This window comes from Maylandia zebra, linkage group LG15 (assembly GCF_041146795.1).
Source record: "Maylandia zebra isolate NMK-2024a linkage group LG15, Mzebra_GT3a, whole genome shotgun sequence".
NCBI lineage: Eukaryota > Metazoa > Chordata > Actinopteri > Cichliformes > Cichlidae > Maylandia > Maylandia zebra.
Window position 1 is genome coordinate 34,484,324 of NC_135181.1, and position 24,180 is coordinate 34,508,503.

At 40.4% G+C, this 24,180-nt stretch overlaps 2 protein-coding genes across 4 annotated transcripts; one reads left to right on the forward strand and one right to left on the reverse strand.

The window, feature by feature from the left end:
• Positions 1 to 5,273: 5,273 nt before the first annotated feature.
• On the reverse strand, positions 5,274 to 15,039 carry arrdc2 (arrestin domain containing 2). 3 transcript variants are annotated; one of them, XM_004564783.5, is made up of 8 exons: positions 14,937 to 15,039; positions 13,861 to 14,115; positions 8,202 to 8,419; positions 8,001 to 8,103; positions 7,663 to 7,919; positions 7,411 to 7,573; positions 6,916 to 7,076; positions 5,274 to 6,645 (listed from the first exon to the last, which is right to left on the reverse strand). In XM_004564783.5, exons 2-8 carry the CDS (start codon positions 14,111 to 14,113, stop codon positions 6,592 to 6,594), a joined length of 1,209 nt encoding a protein of 402 aa, XP_004564840.1. In that variant the 5' UTR covers positions 14,114 to 14,115; positions 14,937 to 15,039; the 3' UTR covers positions 5,274 to 6,591. The 3 variants fall into 3 exon arrangements, with proteins under 3 accessions (XP_004564840.1, XP_004564839.1, XP_012778324.1); XM_004564782.6 differs by lacking the exons at positions 13,861 to 14,115; positions 14,937 to 15,039 and adding an exon at positions 9,777 to 10,210; XM_012922870.5 differs by lacking the exons at positions 13,861 to 14,115; positions 14,937 to 15,039 and adding an exon at positions 9,768 to 10,210.
• Positions 15,040 to 21,140: 6,101 nt separating this feature from the next.
• uba52 (ubiquitin A-52 residue ribosomal protein fusion product 1) lies at positions 21,141 to 23,845 on the forward strand. Its single transcript, XM_004564784.3, has 5 exons — positions 21,141 to 21,276; positions 21,705 to 21,816; positions 22,206 to 22,292; positions 23,263 to 23,365; positions 23,688 to 23,845. Exons 2-5 carry the CDS (start codon positions 21,714 to 21,716, stop codon positions 23,779 to 23,781), a joined length of 387 nt encoding a protein of 128 aa, XP_004564841.1. The 5' UTR covers positions 21,141 to 21,276; positions 21,705 to 21,713; the 3' UTR covers positions 23,782 to 23,845.
• The last annotated feature ends 335 nt before the right edge of the window (positions 23,846 to 24,180 follow it).

Sequence of the window (24,180 nt, forward strand, 5' to 3'; positions counted from 1 at the left end):
GAACTGGTATGGTAGTCAAGAATGGTAAATGGACTGGCACTTAAAGCACACAAACACCTTTTTCTTTGCTCTTTCCATGTAAGTGCTTTCTATGTAACCTTTACACACATTCATACTTTGATTAATGCACTGGAGAGCAACTTGGGGTCAGTATCTTGCACAAGGAAAAGCCAACAAAAAGTTGTATCATTGTATCAGTTGGACAGACATAAATTCAGATGGCAAAATGATCACCCAGACTTTGTGCTGTAGTCACTGTTTACAGATACATTTGACTATCCCTCTTGAACTTGCTATAGTGCATAATTACACTCCTGTGAAGCATGAGATTACTGTTAATAATCTCAGTGGCACCTAAAAAGCTGTAGCCTAATTTTCTAGCCAGAGTTGGCCTATTGTACTATTGTAGATCACAGATTTGGTCTTTTCAGTGTTATAGCTGATAGAAACCAAGGCAACATGATGTCTTCCTATTTAATCTTTCCTCCTGAAAAAAAACAAACCTCTGTGATACTTCAGCCAACATTATCGCAAGACTTTTTCCAGACTTTAGCTGGTTCGTTTCCTCTTTGGTGTTATGTCAGCAGAGCTGTAGACTCTTTTGGTGTTGTTGTTTTTAGTAAGGAGATTTTTGCTCTTAGCCTTGCGAGAGCAAACTCAAATCTTTCTAAATAGCAAAACGCTAAAGACAAAACACACTTTATTATTTTGCCCTGAACAAACCTCAACACTCAAACACCCAGCAACTTCCCTGTAGTCAGCAAAAAGCCAAGCCTGAGGATGTCCTCTAAAACAACCTGATGATGTGTCCTCCCCCTTGAAATGCCCGGGCGCTGGAGGAAAAACAGCTCTAGCTTGTTTTGGTTTGTCTGCCACCGTTTCATCTGGAGTTGCTGTGATCTCTTTGGAATGTGAAGTGGGCCAATGCTGATTTTAAACGTAGCAGAAACAAACCAGGATGACTGACTTCCTCCCAGCAACCTTGAAGAAGAACCTCGTTCTCAGCTCAAACGTTTTCCAACAGGATACTTTTTGTTTTCCTTGTTTATCTGCAGAAGAGACATGTGACAGTGAGTCTAAATGTGTCCAGATAAGGCTCACTGATGTCAGCACGAGATCTCAGACAGGTTGGATACAAGAAGGCCCGAAAGAGGAAGTTTGTTATGGAGAGTCCTTGGTCTGTTGACTGTTTGCCAACCAGTGTCTCAAAATGACTCAAAATTATAAACTTAAAAAGAAGTATATAAAAGAAAAGCACAGATAAAAACTGCACAGCTCAGCTAAGTAATTATGTTTTTTCTTCAATTTCTTTAGTTAGGTATTTATTGCTAAATGTCGCAGTTGTTCCATCTGGCACATGCCCTGGGAGCTGCTATATTTTCAGGATTATTATCTGAACGAGGCCTTGTCTTTGTAGCTGTGAATTTAAGAAGTATTTAAAGCCTAGAATCAGTCAGTGAGTGAGTTCGCTGTTTGACTCATCCACTATGGATGAATGGTAACATGTTAAATGTTAGCTGGACTGAAAAGAATGAGCAAAAACTCTTAAAATGTGATGACAGCTGTGTTTAGAAGGTCAGGAGCTCAATGTGTAACGGTTTACCCCCAAAACACTTGCTTCACTTTAATAATCCCCAATGTGTTGAAGGGAAGTTCATCAGCAGCAGAAATTTGAGACGACTTGTCCTAAAAAGAGGAACCGTTTGACATCTTTGACATCATTGTGTCAGTTTAACTTCTTCATTCACGCAAAAATCCCATTTTCTTTGTGACTCATTGTTACCATTCATTGTGTCATATCAGCACATCTGGCTTTTAAACAAAGATGTTTTTTTTCTATTATTGATAGATTTTTAACTCAGTCCGAAACTGAATATGTAGTTATTAAGTGTAAACCTTATCAGCTAAAACGTCCTCTACAATTAAAATAAATATAGTTTGCATCCTGCATGCTTATTGGCCAGCGTAGGTGAGGTGAGTTAATATGTGCTTATGGATTGGTGAGTTTGCTGAGGCAGGGAGTGTTTCTGATGAGTCAACTGCTCGTGTGTGTCTGGAAGTAGGATCTGCAAAGGCATTCAGCAGCCGCTCAACAGTGTCTGGACAACAACTGTGACAGTTCACAGCGACTTAGACACAGAAAATATATACTCATGTAGTAACTAGATGACATAATGACATTTTGGAAATAAAAGCACATTTTAACTGATAAATTGACACATTTATAATTTACATACTTGTATATTAAACATGTTGTTCACTGGATAATACTTTAAAAGAATGTGAAATGGCTGTTTTTTACATACTGAGTAAATCCCTTTGGTCCTTGTTGTGATGTAAATCTTAATGCTATGGCATACAGCAGTGTTTTAGTGCTTCTATATATCACACACAACGAAAAGACTACTTGGTTTACTCCGTTTTTAAGTGGAGGAACTTGTTGTCCCTGCACACAGTCCTGTTCTTGTGGCTAAATTATATTCCAGAAACTTTTGACCAGAAAATATGTTTTCCAGGGAAGAGGCACCTCGGCGTTCCCAAAGTGGCACTGCTGTTTTTACACTCGTGTGATGTTATGCGTGTAAAACAACAAGCTTACATGACATCCTGACAGACGTTTTGGCTCCGTGGAGTTAATTGAAAGTCCAGCACAAACTAAAGCAATCGTTTTCCTCAGGCAAGTCACATAAACACACTCGTGGGTTTGTTTGTTTACCACTCGCAGCATGTGTTCCAGAACATTACTGCCTAGAAATCCAAAATGTAATTAGTGATCAGGAATGTGATGCTGACAACCTGTCCCGACTATGGACAACATCTTTGTTTCCATATGGAGCGTTGTCATTATATTAACCTGTTTAGGGCTTAACAAAGACGTCAGAGGGAACGATCACTTAGTGGTCAAAGGCCTATTTTGTTATTCAGCTTTTTTCCTCCAACTTTGAAAGTGGGAGGAATAAAGGGTATGCACAGATCTCTTGGAATGCTTTGCTGACCAAATTATCCTTCAGAAATTCCTGGATTTACTTGTTAATGACGCACTCAAAGCACGACAGCGGGCACGTGGTTAGGGTTAACGTTTACATCATCTTTCTGCATCTGTCATTCTCTTTGTCCTTTACTTTAGAAGAAATAGCCAAGTTTTTTCTTAATGTTTGCCATTGGTTGTTTTCTGCATCCCTAAGAAGATTTACGATTTTAAGTAAAATTCTCTCCAGAGTTTTGCAGGTAGACTCTTTAATTCAGTCAGCTCAGGAAACCCAATGTACAAAAAGACCTGCAGGGCATGTTTTGGGGGGTGTGACTCCACAGTGAGTGCTTCCTTCCAAACCTTTTTGAAGACATGACGGGTAACTCAGAACACATTCAAAGTCACGGAATAAGTAAAATTGTACTTGCACATAATACAAATAACATAATATCTGAACTATGATCAGCACACGCTGAACCAGATGAGCTGGTTTGATACAGCAGGTGCTGAAAATACTTTTAGTGACTCATCGAGACAAATGAGAACATTGACTCACCTGAAACGATTTCAGGAAAACAGCGGACGGCACTTCTGTTTTCTGTGTGGAAGAGTTTGTTTAAAAAAACACGCGGGATCACCAAGAGGTCACTGCAGAACATCAGGAAGACATCTGCATGTCACATGCTTCAAATCATTTCAACCTCAAATACAAAAGGTCATTCTAACTTTTAATTTAAACTGTGTTTCTCTTCTGTTCTGCTTTACATTCTCCATGGATTCATATTTTAAAAGCCATTTCTGAATAAGTCCATCGAAATTAAGGTGAAAACATGGCTGAATTTATCTGTTTACAAGAATGAGATTTAAGTTTCCTCATGCTGGAAAAGGTTAAACAGTTAAATTCACAACATTTCGGAAACACCCTGTTCATATTCAGTCGTGTGTATTACAAGACTTCTGCTAGTAACTTCTTTCATTTACAGCTAGAAGATGTATGCGGCCAGTGCATCTTCTTTTCATCTTTCTTCTTTTTTTCCCAGCACAAAGTAAACTTGGTCTCTGGATTAACTCTAGGCCTTCAAACATGTGTGGTGACGTATTGGGAGAGCTGAAATACATGTTATGCTTACAGCCTCAACTCTTATTTAAGTGAGTGAAATATAATTAAAGACAGGTGTCCAAGCAAAACATATCTGTGTACACAAGCTCGCTCAAACAGAACAAGCATTGTCTGTGCACACAACTATATTAATATTGCTGCTGTCACGAATCCTGCCTGTCTGGACTTTGAGCATGTGGTGCAAACATGAGAGGGGTATTTTTGTTTAAACTACTGCTTTATCTTCTGCTTTTTCATTAGGATTAGTGCTGAACGTAATCTTTGCATCCACTTGTAAGGTTGGTCTGATGTTTTGGTAAACTCGCGATTAGAAAATGGTTTTACTTTAATTCTACTCATTTGAAAAGTGTGAAGCTTTTCAGCCGCACTACTATCCTGCATCCACACCCATCTGACGTCCCTCTGTCCTTAATTGCTGTTTGCAGAAGAAACCCTTGAGAATTTCCTCTGATTTGGCTTTTAGCCATGATTATAGCTATGCTCGTTCGCTCCAATGTGTTACATGTTTATGTGGTGGAAAAAACAAACCAAAAAAAATAAAGCAAGAACTAATTATTTGTAAACAAATTACAAAGTGAAATCCGCAGTGTGGTGTGACTCCATTTTTATTTTGTGGAGCTCCAAAGGCACCGAGAAAAGTTCGATTGCATAAGTGCGCAATAGAATAAATGTCACTGGCTGAACTTCAGTCTGTAATTATCAATTTGAATCACTGAGCCTAGCTTGTTTCTCCACTGAACCCTGCCCTTGGCAGTAATATAGCTTTGACTCATGGTGTTGGAGATGCTTTTCCAATTCACTGGCACGCAACATTGCTAAACAGAGACTCTCTATTATTTTCTTGAAAAGAAGAAGAAAGAAGAAAAAAAGCGGGCGTCCTAGCACACGTACCAGTCAAGGCAGTCGTAGCGCCTAAGCTGTGGAATAATTTACCCCTACACATCAGACAGGCTCACACTGTCAATCCTTTTTAAATCTTATCTTAAAACGCATTTTTATTTATTGGCTTTTAATACAGCATGAGAGTTATTTGTTAATTCATATTTGGTGTTTGCTTTTAATACTCTAAGTTGTTTTATTATGTATGTTGTATTCTTGTACAGCACTTTGGTCAACGCTCCTGTTGTAATTAAATGTGCTATATAAATAATTAAACTATTAAGGAAACACTGAAGACAAACATCTGTTCAAAAATTGTTTATTAGAAAAAACAATTACAAAAATTTGGGCAATACTGTGAATCAACAATTGCACTTGTATAAAAAAATAATACATTCGTCGACTTCAGCCATTGTCACACAGCTGAACCTGAAGACTTCTGAAACTCCTTTTTTTTTGGAAGTTGAGGAGAAACATAATCCTTGAGAAGGTTTTTTTTTTTGGAATGTTCTTTGTCCCTATGTTTCAGTGGTATCTCCACCTAAAGGCTTGACCCACAGCACCGAGGCATCTGGCTCCCACCGAAAGATTCAGTCCACACAGCTCGGAGGTCTCCACTCCTCCTGTCCTTTTGTTTAGCAGCTGGGAGAGCTAATCTACGAGCCTTGTGCAGTTTTATAAGCAAACTGGAACCCCCTATTTTATTACCACTGCATTATAACACCATAGCCATCTAACACTTCAGTGCCTTGAGCCTTGTGTTAACACAACAAGGCTCTTGGAATACATCTACATACATGCTGACTGCTTCTTTTTTGTTCTAAGTTCTTGCAGGATACATTCAGCTCTATCCAGCTCTGTCCGAGAGAACAGCTCCCTGAAACTCTCATGCAAACTTCAACTGCAGATAATTAAGGCACACATATTTTTTTCCCTTTTACATATTGTTACCTGCATGCATAAAATACGTCTACATCTTCTTTTCTGACTTTTCTGCTCCACCGTCACACCTACAGATACAGTATGCGTTCGAGTAACAGAAATCACCGTAGGCACACAATGCATAGTGATGTGTGTTTTAAAAATCTCAGGCATAGGGAAAGTTGGAAACTGAGGGAAATAATTGCACTTCTCTCTTTACGCCACTCAAAGATGACAGTCGGCCATCTTATCAAGAGCGCCTTTTTCAGACATCTGAATGCCAGGTTCAGTTCCAACTTTCCGCCTGGTGAATATCAAGTGATCTCAACCCTTCCCAAAATGTCCCAAATTCCTTGAAAACACAAAAAAATATATAGATATCTTCACGTTAGGGAATCGTTGATTGGGAGGTATTTGTAGCTCACCACGCAGGGAACCAAAAGTCACTTGGGAAGAACAGGAACCAAAGCAGAGAAGTTGCTTTCCTTTCAGCCAGAACAGGAAAGCATCCACTTTACTGGACTGGAAACAAAGTGGCACCTCCTCCACTAACATCCAGTTCCTGTGAGCTCCGTCTCCTGGCGCTCCAGTCAATCTGTTAGCAAGTGCTATTAATCAGAGAGACATAATCCGGGAGAAGACAAATCTCTTGATTTGTTTCGTTAATGAGGCTGCTTGAAGCTCAGGCAGGGCTCTTGGTTCAACATGTCATGCAGCGAGGTCTCATGTTGATGGGCTGAGGGTTGGGGTCAATCTGCAGGAAAGAAAAGAAAATCAAAATGCATCAGATGAAGGTTGGGCAAGCAGATAATCCAGTCTTTGAATAAAACACTCTTCAATTATGCTCAACCTACACTCTGCTTACACCCACAGATTTGTTTCCATTTAGCTATTGTTACACAACACAGCTGAGATCTCAAGGTTTTGGTAAGCAGGGAATAAAAGGCCTTTATATGTAAGCTTTTATATGTGCCACTCAATCGCAGTAAACAACAGGAGTCGCTTCCAGCCAATGGTGACTCACCTCGCTGTACATTGGCGGAGGTCTGAAGCGAAACTCTTGGACAAAAGCCATTAGGGGTCGCTCCAGGATCCCGCTCAGGTCTTCAGCCTGTTGTGAGGCCACGGCGTTGTGGCGCTGCTCGGCCTCCTCCTCGGTTACCACAGAGCTGTAATCCGGAGGAGCTGCAGGGAAAAAACACAGGCAGGATGAGTCCACTCGCGTGACACGACGGAACAGCACAGGTCCAAACATCGAGCTGCTGACTCATGACTTCATTTTGAAAGCCCACGTAACATTAAGCGCCTTTGGCAGTAACAAACACTGATCTGATCCAACATGAGTTTCTGTGGAACCAAAACCTTTGTTTGTACATCTGACTCATGCAGTATTTTGGCTTTCTTGTCAAAGAAAAAAGTGGCATGCTCTAAAAATAATACTGGCAAAAAGAAAGAAAAACTTGTTTGCCATATGGGGAGTTTTTCCTTTTCTTCCCATAAAGCAGTACGGGACACTTACGCTCTGGCTGCTCGGGGATGGCCATGCGCAGCCACTCCAGGTTGACGCTGTACTGGCTGCTGACGCTGGATGTTCGGCTGCCGAAGGGATGGAGGGGTATGGTGCCTATGACCAGAGGCAGCTCGAGACACAGCTTGGATGTTCCGGGTACATCAACACAAACCTGACGGGAGGAAAGAGAGTTTATAATGCTACCTGGACTGAGTGAGGACTCAGAACTGCAGCAGCGCCAATGTTAGGCCGGCAGCTTACCTTCAGCATGTACTCCACTTTGATGATGCGGCACTGCAGGATGGACGGACCTACAGGTGGGATTTTGATGGCGCGGCCGTGCCAGGTTTCCCGACGTTTGGCACCGACGATGTCACCGCAAAGCGTGGCCACGACGGAGCGCTTCTGCTTCATGGTGCCGCGGGCGATGAACGTCTGCGTCTGAATGATAAAAGCTTTGGGGACAACAGATCTGGAGGTAGAGTTGTCGAACTCGGCAAAGACCGGTATCACCTCGCCTGTGGAGAGAGAAAAAGCACGCTTAGAAAGATGAGACACTACAAAAGTTTGAGCACATGGGAAAAGCAGAATGTGCGTACCTGGTGTGTAGCCTTTGCGGTCAATCTTTGCAGTTACCGACACCTGCCCAAAGCTGCGGTACCACGCCCGTGCCATTTTATCCTTCGTACCCGCCTGTGGTGCCTGGAGATTATAAAAACCAGTGAGCAAATTCCATAAAACCCTCAAAATGCATAAATAAATAGATCCCAGCGATTAAAGGTGAAGTCTGAGGCACTTACCAGTAAGGCTGGTGTGTTAATGTCGATGGGCTCGATGACTGTAAATTCCTTCTTGATTTTCCTGACTGTGGCCCACGGCCTGTGTAGCTTAACTTTGACCCAGTAACGGATGCTGCCATGTTTTCCCTCGAAGGAGGTGACCAGAGTTTCTTCTGGCAGCTGGAAGCTGAATGGAAACTCGTGTTTGCCAGCAGGTAGGACTGTCACTTCACCGTTATCTGAAAGAAAGAGGGGGAAAAAATTCTAAGTCAGTCACCTGTTCTTTCATTTTTTTGTTAATTTCCCAAAACAATTTCTATAACAGAGGCGCAGAGACTCGCTCTGTGGTAGGAGGAAATTTTACAGCGCAGACGATCATGTAGCGCAGACTTTGTTTTATTTGATGATTTAATGGTATGTATAATGTATACTTCATATAACCTGCATCAGCTTTGCTTGACTGTGGAAATAAACCTCAACTTGACAGTAGAATGCGCTCTGATTACCTGAAAGCTTATTTATTTGGCAGCAAATACCCACTTTTAAAATTATGCATCACAACAGACACAAAAGTATTCTACATGAATAACGCTTGTTTCATAGGAACAGTCCCGTAAGCCTGTGTTTCTCTGCAATCACATGGTTGCTTTGCTTGCTCAGAGGGGCGGTTCCTTCTCTATTGTGCTGACTGAGAACATGTTTTCCTCGAGCGATATCACACAGCTCGTCTCAACTCTCCTGGGTTCTCTTCACTCTTGCAGCACAAATCCGGGGACTGGTGTTTTGGTTTTGGTGAACCTTTGTTAGATGAATACTCCGATTTCATTTAAACAACACCAACAACATGTCAACTTCACGGGTCAAGTAGGCTGCAACAAGAAAGCCTTTCTCGTGCTCATCAGCAAAATCCCCCAAAGCAGATTCAGCTGATATGTGCTGCATGATGTGTTTTCTCATTGCTGGCTGCAGGTTTTCACACAACATGCAGCCGAGCATAGAGGCTAAACTCGGCAGGAAAACAACAGAAAAATCGACAAAGCCCTTGGCTGCCCATTTCCTGCCTGTACTTTAAACCAAAAACAGCTCTGTGTCCAAATGAATGAAGCCAGAAACCTGAGGCAAAGTCAGCATGCAGAAAAGAAGGAAAAACAAGTCTGGATTTGCTTTCAATTTGGAAAAGCCAGTCTTACTTCTTTTATTTTTCCCCACAGACGTTTTGGGGGTGAGGAAGCAGCTGCTGCTCTATGTTCTTTATGTACATGCTCACGTATTCTTCTTCAAGGAAGTAAAAGAAATGAACCTGAATGGTTTTCTTTTTCATTGCCAGCGTTTACACGAGTTGCTGTTCTAGTTTACAAGTTTATAAATCATTCGTAACCAATGCAAAGTCTCCGATCTAAGGTTAACTACAGAAGTGGGGGCAGTTAGACTTTAACTCATCCCAGTCACCATCTACGCAAACAACCTGAAACACACTATTTTAAGTCTGCAGACAATCTGTCCCCACACAGATAAGCTGTTTTCACAGTTGTCTAGACCGCTCGATCACAGAGAGGACACTTTGGCTGCTTGAGTTGACAGACTTACTGGACTGACCTGCCTGCAGCAGCACCTCTCTGCGGTTCAGGTACTCCACTTCGTCGCCGTAGTTCTGGGTGTACGCGGTGCTGGAGCCCGCCGATCGGGACTCGGTCCAGTGCACTTTTGCAAAACCCTCAGCGTGAAGCTTCAGGGAGTCTACCCGACTCTCCCCGGACAGCTCCAGCACCACCCGCCCGGACACAACATCCCCACTGCTGTACACAGGAGGACAGTCCACCTCCGGAGAGTCGAAGACTATGTCAAACTTTTTCAGCTTGTCGAAAATCATTTTTTGCAGGTTTTGCGACTCCTCTCTGTTCTCAAACGAAAAGAAGTGAGAGATTCCTTTATTGTTCCTTCGCAGTGTGTTTAAAGGGTGCTGAGAGTGGCTCTCCAGGTTGCTGCCGCCTACTCTCGTGTGCTCGAAAGCTCGATATGATGTTCACTTTCGGACGGCAGCCTTTTTGCAGGCTGAGAAAGTGGGCGGAGTCTACGGATCGTTATGTAAGGCCTCAGGAGAGGGTTGAAGGCTGGGCGATGCTGCCTTCAGGAACTCCTCCTCGGCGCTGACCCTTCAGACTGCTGCTGTTGTTGTAAATAAGACATAGTCGAGACAGCTTCTTTACTCCGTCAACGTAAACAAGAAAACCTATCAGGTTTCAAAAAAGTGGACAGAACTTGAACTTCCCAGGATTCAAACAGCACATCTGGTAAACAGCAGGCTAAACCCACTTCAAATGCAAAAGAGAAACAAGTGGTGCGTCCGTGTTTTAGGGGGTTGTTGTTGGTCTAATTTGACCTCTTTTCTTTTTCTGCGTGTTTACAAGTTGACCTCCTGCTCCAGGAGGACGCAACAGGTATGAAACCACAGGGATACGTGCTCACAGCAGGGCCTACGAAATGATGTCAGAATTAACATGAGACTGTAATCATGATGAAAATGAAACTGAAAACAACAGCCGCTCATCTGGCCTGCTTATCAAATAAAAAGTCCCGGCATTACTTTCCATTTTGTCGGACTGTTAAGGTGCAGCAATTCTCCCACACACAGGCACACACACACACACACACACACACACAAAAACGTCCACATTTCCAAACTAAGCCTGAAGGAAGCATAACAAACACGCAGGCTGGGTGTGGAGGCGGTAGAGGGGAAAACGGGGCCTGGGGATGATTGATGGTTACAGGTTCTTAGAAGAAAACAGGCTTACTGGGTATGCCTCGGTCTGGGAGAGACCCTGGGAGGCTCAGGGTAGTTTCAGTCGGTACCGAAGCTGTTTACTCCACTTCTCCCCTGTCTCTTTTAACATACTATTGCAATTCAGTACAAACACAAGCAGCAGTTATTAAAGAAAATAAAGAAAAGTCATAGATGAAACGCAAAGAAAAGCTCTGCGACAGTTTAATTATGTCATCAATAGAGACTTCTTTAAATTTAACATTCGGCTCCAAAAATGTCCGAACAGAGTGATCTGTGCGCAGAAGTGGGGGTTTTAATCCGCCACTTTTGCAGGTTCTCTTCATTCAGGTCTGCTCTGTGAAAAACAAACTTGTTTACGTCTTTGTTCCCGGGACGAAGAGTCAGCTCTCTACTGCCACTTACCGATCAGCTCAAGCCCAAATTTAACTTGTAGCAAACAAGTTGCATGCAAGGAGTTCCGATTTGGAGTAAAAGCAAAGCCAGCACGCCATCTGCTGGTAAGCAGGAGCAAAGCCGGCTGTAAAGTGCTCCATGCTTTAATGCAGAAGGCCATGTGGCTTTCTGCACATGCCTGATAGATCACCCCCACTGTGCAGATGACTCTGTATGATTACTCTCGGAGGGGGACCAAAGGGGCTCCTCTGTGTGTGGAGCTGCTCACTAAACAAATATACGAACTAAATTACGACACAGCAAATATCAGTTCTATAAAGTTCTGCGTTAATTCACAGACAACTGGAGAATAATGAGCCTTAAAGAACACTGCAAAAAGAATGGGGAACAGCAGCAGCTGACAGCACGGTAAAGAGGGCGGCGCCAAGGAGAGCCGTGGCTTGGTTTCCTTGTTGCCATAGTGACGTAGGCTGCATTTTTTAAAAACAGCCCCCCTCCACCCCACTCGTTCCCCCCTCTTCCTTCCTTTCTTTCTCCTGTCTTCTACCTCCTCCTCTTTTTTTCTGCTTAGACCACATACAACATCCCACAGCTTTAATTAAATGTATATTTACTCCTGTTCTAAACTCACCAGGTATAAATAAATAAATAAATGTATAAAATCTAAAAAAGGAAATAGGATTTTGTTCTTGGGAAGATGTAGGACACATATCAGAAGGTTAAGGCTGTGCAAAAATAATTAGCGCTGCTATTTCCTGGAGAGGTCCTGCAAATGTCATTTACAGGACAAACCTCCCAGCGTCTGTGCCAGTGTAACATTATTCTGTACAAACCACACCAGTGCAAAATATACACGTACAACTCGTGCAATAAAGTTTTAAAAAACAAAATAAAACTGCATTTGTGTGACAACATTTATGAGACTTTTTTTTCTTTTCTGTGGCTATTAGCAAAGCTAAAGCTGTACCACCAGGTCCATCTTTCATACACAGGTTCTATGGCTCTACACCTTATTCACACTAAACAGTTTTTTTAGGCTTCACTGCTACAATGATCATTAGGACCAAAAATTGTCAAATCCTCACAAAACTATGTGATTTCACATAGTTTTGTGAGGATTTGACAGTTAAATTGCTTTAAATAGCACACTTCATTTCATGTAATAAGTATGGTGGGATTTAGAAGTTCAACATGATGAAATAACCACAGATAACTCTCCTGTTTGGCTAATTGTAAATAAATCAACAATAAAATAAAAAGTGTTCTTCCAAAATTGATGAATGAGATGAGGAAAACTGCAATGAGTTCAATTGGAAACCTGTTCTTTTAGTGACATATATGACTGAGGTGCCTCCATAGTGTAGTGGTAAAAACAAATCTCTTGCGTTGTGTAAGGAAAGGCATCAGGTCTAAAGTAGACAGTGATATATATGATTTAGGATTAAATGTAGGCTGTAGAATTAATATGAATGTAAAAAGCATGCTAAGTGCACCTTTAACCACAGAGCAGAAGGCGCAACTGTTGCAGCAGATAATGATGCACTGTCTGGAATTGCAATTTCAATTCAACTGCACTGCAGCCGCTGGAATCTAAAACTACTGGCATCTACTTATCTGCCCAAAATATGGAGTCAAACACAGCATCCTATGAAACATTAACCACTGTGTTTATTTACATAGCTACGATGGCCTGTGCTCTCTGCTTCTCGATGCTGTCCGTGCTCAGAGAATTCAACACGTTACAGTACCACGTCCAGTACAACGTCATACCCAGTGAACCAACTGCATATGTTTGGACTTTACACTAATGGGTTTGTGTTTAATGTCAAAGATTATGCTATCTGGCAGATATATCTGGTCGCTCACGCAGGTTTCCGCGCAACACATTTGGCCCAGGTGGCTCCAGTTTGCAAACTGCATCGACTACAAGATGCAGTGTTGACCAGCTGGCACACAAACAACAGATCAGCAGTTTAACACCACATTATTCGGCACAGAGAGAACACTTTTCATCCACCAGGTGCAACATACACTGAAATACAGTTGTTACGTTTATATTTAGCAACAGAGCCGCAAACTGCAGAAACTTTATTGACAATAAGACTACACAGCTACATTATGGGACAGAAGAAGTAGAAAAAGAGTATGAGAATGGCATCAGGTTCAACACAAATAATACAAGTGTCTTTAAAAGTGCTGTCCTGCCCTTTCCAGCAGTCGCAATTAATAGTTTGTGTGTTCACCACTACTGTCACTGCATCGAGTGCATCAAAAATTAACTCATTTGCTCACTCAGTTGTTTGTTTTGTTAAATATAAAGAAGAATGGCAAAAAATCTACTTCTCACTTGCAACTTTTGCATTATGTGTGAGCCTAATAGTGTGTTTGTGTCTCAACAGAACCTTGAAAAAAAAGACTGTGGAAATTCACCTGGGGATATTTTACAGTCAGAGTGAACATTAACCACTGTCAGTAATATTATCTGCAATCTTTAATACTAACCTCTGATCAGATGCTGTCTCTTCCTAAAATAGGTGACTTTAGAGGTGTAGTCATTATAGACGGAGTTCATGCCACGGTTTTCCAGCCAGTGTGCTGTGGCTACTCCTCGTCCCAGCACCTTCATGGAGTGTACTCTGGTGGCCCTGCGCAGCTCCAGGACCACCTGGCCAGACACCACCTCCCCTCCAATGAACGCCGCATCAGCCGGACCATCCAGCTCTAGGGTGAAGGACTTTATGGAGCTCAGTGCCATTTCTACATGCGAGGACAGAAGAACAGCACATAATGTGCACACACTGTTCACCAAGGTTGAATAGGTTGCCACAGTAATGATGCAAAAGTGTGCAAAACTGTTTTTTGGGTGCTGTAAAAAATATAGGTCTACTGCAAATAGAAACAGTCAGGCAGAGTATATATACTGTAGCGTGTCAGCTGGAGACATGGATGCTTCTAAAGCTTCTGTAAACACTAGGGAACCATGACACAATGAAATTATGCATGATGTCCTACCTGCCATGTTTAAAGGCTGAATTTAAACGTGTACAATGCATTAAATAAAACTCGAATCGAACATACAGTACTGCAGTTTTTCTTTCAGAGTTATTTGTAGGGTGGGGTTTGGGTGGTCTTAATTAGGGTGTCGGCCAAGATAGCAACTATTATGCGGGCTGTTTCGGTTTACAAACATACTTCATAATAATAAAACGCTCCAGTGTTTCTGCTCTTTAAACACAAATCAGGCCTAATGGTTACTTGGATGGTTTTAGTTACCTGTTTGGCCACGATGCATTTAAATTCAGTCAGCAATATTACAAAAACATTTCCCTATATACACCAAAGCCACATCTGCTTTGTCGTGCTATAATACTGTAGTAACAACCAACACATGTTTTCTGTTTATCGTAATGCATTTGGATCAAGACAAGTTCAGCCTAATATTGTTTCCATTATGCGGCTGCTACGTTTCAAATTTATAAGCGTCCAGAAGAGCAGGTTAGAGTTAAGAACAGGAACTGCGTCTTATTAAAACAGCTGCGACCGCTGAAGTGACGTTTAAAAGGCTCCTACTAACTCACCGACGGAAGATAAGAGACGTAGAGGTCCTCGCGAGGGTCGACGTGCTCAACTGCGCGTTCTCTCTGACTCAGTGAATGTTAAATGGGAGCCCGGGCTTTATGAACGGGGGCAGGTTTCAACGCCCAGATACAAGACAGCTCCGTGCTGTACTCCAATGAAGAAGAGTACATGCTCGCACATGCCCGCCCACTTTGCCGCTGAGGAGGAGGAGGAGGAGGAGGAAGCACCGCGTGGAGTGTGCTCGCTGTACATCAGTTAACAAGGTGATTTTTCCCCGCTGTATTTACACAGTTTGTAGCATACTTCACCCGTGTTTATGTCTGTATATAAACAAGGTTTAGGTTAAGGATAGAGAAGGGTTGACTGCAGGCTTTTATTTTGAAGGCCGTGTGTATTTTTCATTTGAACTATCAACGCTTAGTTCTCTTAGTAGTTTTTCTATTTGCATTATAAATACCAAAAAGTGTGTATTAAACTTGAAATGTAAAAGCCTCTCTGTGACAGTTGTGAGGCAGACGTGCCTGGACGCATGTCAGGCGTTTAAAAAGGAGGAGAACAAGGGCAATGAAAAGTGTTTTCTTGTTTGCATCTCAGTCATGTGCCCCAGCTGAAAGATCTGCTCACATGTTGGTCTAAACTTGATTAAGTTGTGATATGATCATATTACTCACTCGGTTTTTTTGTGTTTGTAGAGTTTCGTCAATTAATGATAAAAATGTGATTATTAATAAATCAAATCAAATGTAAAAAATAAAAACATCCTTTTCAGCATTTTCTGTCTAATGTTGTATCAGCGCAATATGCTGTATATTCATTATTTTCATGTATTGGGCTTACATGTCTACAGCAGTTCAGATAAATCAGTGAAATCATAGTTGTCCTTTATAAGCACTCGTTAATATTAAACTTCTATGTCTTGAAAGCTTAATTATTAATCATTTCCATTTACTTTAAGTGCTGATATTTTCTAATCTGGTCATTCTGGAGTTTAATCTGATATTGCTCTGTCTCCCTGGCTGGCCTGCTAACTTTCCAGCCCGTAACTGGACTGTTGCCTTTAAGGTTGATGAACTCTATAGCGTCAGTTTGTTTACCCCTACTTGCTTCCATTGCAGGCTTCTTATTATTACTATTATTACTATTTTATCATCAGGGCCTGCTTCTCTGTGTCAAGGCTGTGTAGTGCTACAACATGGATTGTTTTTATGGAGTTTTGTGGTCAGTCATGCTTGAAGGAGGGGATGAGAATATTTCTCCAAAACACACAGTAACCTTCTTCTTGGCAGTCAGCGTTGACAGTGTAAACAGGGTGGAAGCAGGACAGTTGGGTTCGAGGCCGCTTTAACTCTGCAAGATATTGCAGATGAGGCTAAAGGTTTATGTTTAAGCCATCTAACTGCTAAAGCCGCACTTGTACACTGACTCAACATTTCACACAGTGCTAGCCTGGGTAAACATTTATTTATTATGATCAGGCCAGCAAGTTCATGGGAATTCTTCTGCAGTTCTCTGAAAAACAAAAAACAAAAAAACACCTGAACTTAACAGATTTGTAATTTTTAAAGAACTCGAGGATCATGGCAAAAGATTAACACGAGGATACATTTGAACAACAGTACATGTTTGTTTTTTTGTAGAAGCTTGCAGAAAACGTAGTACCTGTGTTTGACCTTTTTAATCATTCACACTGCTACATGAAAACAGTTACGTGAAATTTTAAAACATGGATTTATTCATTTTTAGAAGCCTTTAAAGAAAAAACAATAACAATATCAGTAATAATCACATATTCTCTTTAACACTCTTTGTTAACAAAAAATGCTATTCTCAGTCACATGACGCCTAATGAGAGACGTGACTGCAGCCTGTGTGATGCAGGTTCAAGGGTTTGATTGCGTAGTCCTCACTGCTGGTGGTTCTGAAATGCTGCTGGACCAGTGGAAACCTGATGTTGCTCTATTTAAACAACAAAGATCAATAAACAGAATAATCAATATTATTTAATGATTCACAGGATAAGACAAAAATGGAAGGAAATAGAATGTATATAATTAGTGCAGTAGTCTTGCCACTAATATTATTTTTACTAATTTGGGAGCAGATATCACAATCCTGGCTCCTTCACACAATAAAGGGGAGAAATTAATTTTTGCACCGTGTTGATTGACCGATGCAGAGTTTTCCTGTTCGTCTTTAAAAGAAGGTAGTCGTACTTGGTGGTGCTGAGGCCCAACCCTTGTTCTGTCAGACACAATGAAAATGTTTAATATATTCACATATCTCTTTGAGCAAGAAAGAAAAAGAAAAGAAAAAGAAAAAATAGTAGTAGCATCAGATATAACACAGGAGGATCATTACATCAAGCTTAACATAGCAAAATACATCATCATCAAATGTAAGTCCAGGCTCTATGAGGCAAGTTAACCTGAAGTGAAAAACAACCATTCTTTATCTGTTAGTGAATGTTTAAAATACAAAACTAAGCAGGAGGTATGCTATCTTACATCAGAGAAGGAGATTTTGTTGGTGGGGACTGACATCCTCTCATCCATCCCTTGTGTAGAGAACTAACATTTTGTGCTTTTGAATCCTAACAACTGGAGCTTCTGGGAAATAAACAAAACAGACGAATCCAGGCAGATAAATGAAGACAGAATAATATAATAGCCTTGCATTTTTATCCTAATATCGTATCATAATACTTTTGATTTTAAAAGAAACTTTTAGTCGCACAGTCAACCTACAGATCATTCAGGTGAAAACCTGCATCAAACTGTAATCCATGACCTCACTCTAATTTTATTTTTTTTAGACTTTTTACTAAGACAGAAAGATTGGAAACATAATATACAAAAAAAACTCAAAAAGATAATCTGGTTTTAAACTTGTAGTCAAATATTAACATTTAAACACTGAGTATAGCAGATGAATGCAGACCATCATCAAGTAAAAGTGTTCCTGCTGAGTCATGTCTCCTCAAATTAGACAAAGAGTTCGTGTAACAATGAGCATAGCCTTTGGATGCCAGCCTCTTTCTTGGTATCCAAGGGCCATGAACTTTTGCTTAGCTTGATTTAATAATTCCGGTGTTGTGAATTATTAGTTACCAAGAATGAATACTAGGGAAAAAAAGCCTGTGTGGGCATGGAAGAATATTCTAACCCAGGTTGTGGTAACAAAAGTCCTCCCTAGCTGTGGAGGACCAGGAGTCGGTTGAAGCAGTGTTGTGCTTGCTCTTTCACCACAGGCTGCCTGTATCAAAAACATAGATAATTCATTTATTATTTGTGTAGTGGGGAGCCCAGAAACTAGTAATAATTTTCGTATTTTGCATCATTTTAAAATTACCTTTGAATCAACTGGATGTAAATGTTACTGTACATCTTAAATCTCAAGCAGGACTACTGCATCAAAAAAGAGCTATAAAGAGAGGCACCAGGCACTATGGCATTAATTGCTTCTACTATTTGACATCTTTGTGTATACAGCCGATCATGTGGAAGGGGTTTTCCAGTGAAGCAGAAAGGTTGCAGACCTGCAGACACCGGGCTGACTGAATGATGTAGCGTGGGTCGTCTGTCTTTCCACAATCTTGACACGATCAAACCCAAAGGCACTGAAGAGGTGTGCTGGAGGGAAACAAAACAACAGCCACCGTTATGATTTGTGTGCTGATAACACCCATGTCCTGGAAAACTTCATGAAAAGGTCAATACTCTTTTCACTTCTGCACATCTACTTTAAGTTGACACTCAAGGTCAGACTATGCACACAGCTGACAATAGACCTGAGAAAATGGGTTCCCTGGAGCAGATGAGGATTTACAGGGAAGACACTAAATTCAGTTATTAATCATGACCTGCAGTTATGGCATTGGGTGCAAATGTATGAGAAACCTGTGGGTAATACATTTATTGCATGTAGTTGAAAAGCTGTAGTCAGTGTTAGGTTATTTTACCTTTATATTATTTTATTGTTAATTTATTGCTAATTTTATTGTTAATTAATTACGACTTTTATGTGACCTAAATCAGGTATAAGGTTGAAAAGTTCAGTTGTGAGAATTTTGAGAATTTCAATTTTTTCATGGAAATTTCTATCAGAGTAAATATTTGTCCTACTAGAACAGTTTATATCAAGCAGTTCAGATTATCATCCCTGCCACGTCGTTATCAGAATATAAAGCTATCATTGCGATGTCTCATGACGTAAGAGATGCTGCACCCACTTTATTACCCGTTTCACTGATTGAGCAGCCCTGCTCCAAGTTCCCTGAAAGGTGTTGTTGTACTCGGAGACAAAGCTGTGATCACACACGTCCCCTTTATTTGTGGGACTCTGTCTTCTACAGAGAAATTAATGATTTTGTTAAACATTACATTCTCCTGGATTCATAGATGAGTGCTCACAATCACAAGAGGTCCCATACGTGTTATTTGTTACAAGGTGATGACATTGAAAGGACGGCATTTTGAAAAGGTTTACCTTCTTCTTGAGTGTAAACACCCAGATCTGATTAATATTCATGTCAGTCAAATGTCACTTTAGCAAGGAGTCCATTATCTAATGTGGATTTTTCAATTTTACCAGAAAATCCAAAACAATTAATCTGATTCTATTTTAATTGTGTATATTTTACTAAGCTAGATGTTTAACTGTAGCTTTAACAAAAGGAGAGCCAGAGTGTGGAATGAAGCTCACTCGGATGGTGCTTTCCAGAAGCTTTTCCACATGCTGGATCCTAATGGTGGCGAATGTTGGTCGGATGGGTCTCTGAGGGAGTTGTAAGGAATGAGCCTGGAAATTCTGGGCATGCGTGGTGAGGTATTCAGCTATCCGAGAGTCTGTTTCCATCTTGAAGTTAGTTTTATGCATGGCACGTGGGATCAGGAGAATCTGTGGCAATGAGTGATGCTGGTAGGACACCGCTGTCTCTGTGAAGTACTCAGTGTACCCCAAGTCCTTGGCATGCCCCTGGGCTGGGACAGGGTGATGACATGGCTCTACCTTAAATTAAAATGCTGGAAGTCCTCTTGGAAACAGGTTGAGTATGCATCTGGAACGTTTCTGTACAAAAATGGGATGTTGGTCGATGGGAGCAGCTCTTTCCCCATTCGACGGGCTGAAATCAGTGTTTTCTCCAACAAGACAGTCATACTTAATACCACAACTGTCCTACTTGAGTTACTGTAAATTGCTTGTTTAGCATAAATATGATTCTGAAGCAGGTAAAGAAAATGCTGCAATGCTTCACCAGAGAAACGTCTGTGCTGTGGAACATGGTAATGTTGATACTGCTGCTTGCTGCTCCTGCAGAGAGAAAAATAAATACTGTGGTGTCCTGTTACCTGTCGAAGACAGTGAGTGGAGTGGACACAAAATTATTCAGCAGGAAGATGTATTTCCATAATAAGGATATGTAAAATGTCTGTGTTATTTTAGGTATGAGAATTTTCCAAAACAGAAAAATGCCTTGCTGAGGACACAGTAGACTCCTCTTTGCCTTTTCAAGGTGGCGTTAATTCTATAAAGTCTTGTCTATTGGTACCATAATACATAATCATAGATAATAAAAATGCATTTGGCACTTAACTCATTTTAAAAATATGGGCATGGTCTATGTTTTGAAATGATTAAAATATAAAACAAAATAATCCGTCTTTGTCACAAAATAAGCTAAAAAGTTTATTTTTCACAGCTGTAGATTACCTAAAATGTCCTTTTGCAATACAGCATGATCATTTCAACATTACAGTGGAACATAGGCTTTAGGGAGCATTTTAAATAACGAGAGCTCAATTAAAATACAGAATATATTTAAAAAGCTTTGATAAGACACAAAATTCAAGTTAGATATGGAAATGCATACATTTGAAAAAGCAGCCTCTTTTTGTTTCATTCATACGGGTTGTCGGTGATCGCAGTCACTTCCAGTTCTTCAACAGCAGGTGTCCGTCAAAGTTCATTTTTGACCACTCTGAATCTTCACAGGCTCATATAATTCACAATGAGAGTCGGCACTCTGTCAATCGTTATATTCGCTTATTTTATGCCGGTATTATTTAATTAACTGATTTGTATGAAGTGTCAGAGCGAATTACACTGCTCGCTCCAGTTGTCTGTTTATAAGCCTCCGTGGTGTACAGATCTGATTATTACAGCTAAATGAAAGGGGAAATATCTAAGATGTTTTCATAATGAAAAAATAAAGTTTTAAAAATGTAAACACTTTGACTTCAAATCACATTTTATTCTCAAAGAGACAGCAAATTAGGAAGTGACGTATTTCAGCGTCAGCCTCTTCCGCTCTCTTTTCGTTGAGGCTCAGCTAGCGGCCGGGTGGGTAGAACGTTTTGTTCAGCAATATTTAACGTTTTTAAGATTATAATAAATGTTTGAAGTTGAGTAAAACAATATCGCTTTCATCCTTTAATGACAGCATGTATGTTTGATGTAGTCTTACATTAGTTTCAACGAATAAAATTGACATAATTGTGATTAAATTCCGCGCTGACGATAAGCATGTGGCAAGGCCTGCAACGAGCCTCTTCTGCTAGCGCTTGCTAATGTAATGCTAACTTACCAAAAGCGCCGACAGTCGGCAAAATGATGAAAAGACTTTATTTATTAGGATAAAAGTTCCGAAATCTTTTATGATCTAGCTTTTTTATTCATCTCGCAGGCGATTCGGTTTTTACTGTGATCAGTCAGCGAGCTAAGTAGCTACACGGCTAAAAGTAAAGCTAACGTCATTTTTCTGTGAACAGCCTGCAAACATGCAGATCTTCGTGAAGACGTTGACGGGGAAGACCATCACCCTTGAGGTGGAGCCCAGTGACACTATTGAAAATGTCAAGGCAAAGATCCAGGACAAGGAAGGTGAGCTAACTCGTCTAAAGTGACGTTTGTGACTTCTTGAAAAATATTTGGCTGCTCAAGATGTAATTGGTCTACACCTTAAAAAGGGACAATTCGAGTGTGCCAGACTCTACATTTTAATACATGAAACTGCGAATTGGTAGATATTTAGTGTCCAGAACTCTAGTGGCTGTGGTTTTGAATTAGAAACGTGGGTTCTTTGCCTTTAAGACTGTTATGGTTTAGGGTACAAGTTGAAATAGGTTTGCACTCAAAATCACACATTAGACCACAAAGGTGACATAGATGGACTTGTTTGGAGCAACCTGTGAAGTGATTTAGCTTTAGATTCTGTTGTAGTTAATGTTCATGTTAAAGTGCAGATTGGTTGACTAGTGTTGTGTTTACAGGAATTCCCCCTGATCAGCAGCGTCTGATCTTTGCTGGCAAACAGCTGGAGGATGGCCGCACACTGTCCGACTACAACATCCAAAAAGGTAACGGCTAGGGGTGGGGGGAAAAATCGATACTGTGTAGTATCGTGATATTTTGTTTGCTAATAATGTATCGATACAGGGACAGCAGAAATCGATATTTTGTTACAAAAAAAGTTTTTGTGGACTGGAACATGCCCTGACTTCAGAGCATGTTGATCAGCTCCTTTTTCTGAGCAAGAATCCTGACATTACTTCACTGTCCAAATGTGTTTAACCTTTTTTGGCAGCAATAAACATGTCAGTTTACTTATTTTAATTTAAGACATGTTTTATTTTAATTAAGTTTAAAACTTTTTTATTTAATGTAAAATTATATTTTGTTTTAATTTACTTTCAAATTCTTCAGTTGCTGAATGGGCTGCATAGTTTTCATAAATTGCATAGTTCAGAATAGCTATAATTGTACCAGATGGTTGCATTCAGTTAAGTTGGACTAGACTGTAATACAAACCGTTCACTTTGTCAACAATAAAACTGACTGAAATGAGAGAAAGACTGAGTGCGAGACTTTGATATTAGATAAAATGAATATTGATAAAGTTAACCTTTATGTACAGAATCTGAATATCGCAAAATATTTTAAAAAATTGCAATAATATTGTATCGTGAGTTAAGTATTGTGATAATATCGTATCGTGGGATGTATGGTGATTCCCACCTCTAGTAACGGCTGTGTTGTTTCTGAAATTGGCAGTAGCACACAGTAGACAAGCTGCCTATTATATAAGCGTTATGAGAAAGTACTCATTAAATTTGTTTTATATCACAAATGCGCTTTGCTGCAGTTGCCAGTAGTTTGTATATAACACCATTTTGGATATGTAGCTATGGTATGGTGTCATTATTTCTGTGTTAAATGATTTTTGATTGACTTTTAAATAACCAAGGTGTGCATCAGTTTTCCTGGTAGAGTAGGCTTTCTGTTTAAATATAAATTTGACATTAACATGATGTATTTACTGTTCACCAGAGTCTACTCTCCATCTGGTTCTGCGTCTGCGTGGTGGCATCATTGAGCCCTCACTCAGGCAACTGGCCCAGAAATACAACTGCGACAAGATGATCTGCCGCAAGTAAGTCCAGTCCTAAGTATGAAAATTTGATTATCCTCAGGCCTGCTCTTATTTCTGTTGATATACATTTTAAATATATAATTCAGTGTTGGTAGAGGACCTTATAAACTACATTTGGAGGTCTTTGTATATATTTGAATTGAGAAATAATCAGGTAGATAGAATTACTTTGGTTTGGTTGCACAGTGCTTTAGTGTCACCTGAAATGGCAGTTGGGAACAGCTGACCTTAGTTTTTGGCTGAAGTGGGTTTTCTCAGGATCTTTTTTATTTCTAAACCCTGAATGTTTTTAAATTGGTACGCTGACCTTTTTGTTTTGCAGGTGCTATGCCCGTCTGCACCCCCGTGCTGTCAACTGCCGCAAGAAGAAGTGCGGACACACCAACAACCTTCGTCCCAAGAAGAAGCTGAAGTAAACATTTACAACTAAATTGGCACTTTGTGCTATTTTGTGTTAAAATAAATGTAGAAAAAAAACTGCTGCTTGTCTGATTTGTGTTATTTAATGAACATGTAAAGGTGTGTGTTTGTTAAATTCACTTGAAAAGTGACCATAAGGCTGTGCTGGCTAAATTAACAGCCAGGAAAAAGTAACCAGATTAACTGCAGTAAGGTGAAGCTGGTGTAATTGACTATTGGGATTTAACAAGAGCTTCCAATTAAGTCCTGGGATACTCATGAAATCTGCTTCTTGGATCTGGTTTAGGATTAAACTTAAGATCTGTTCCAAAACTAGATGATGATAATTTTGTGTAGTTTACAACAAAAGGTGTCAATTGACATCAATGTTGGGCAACAAAATACGCAGCTGGTGT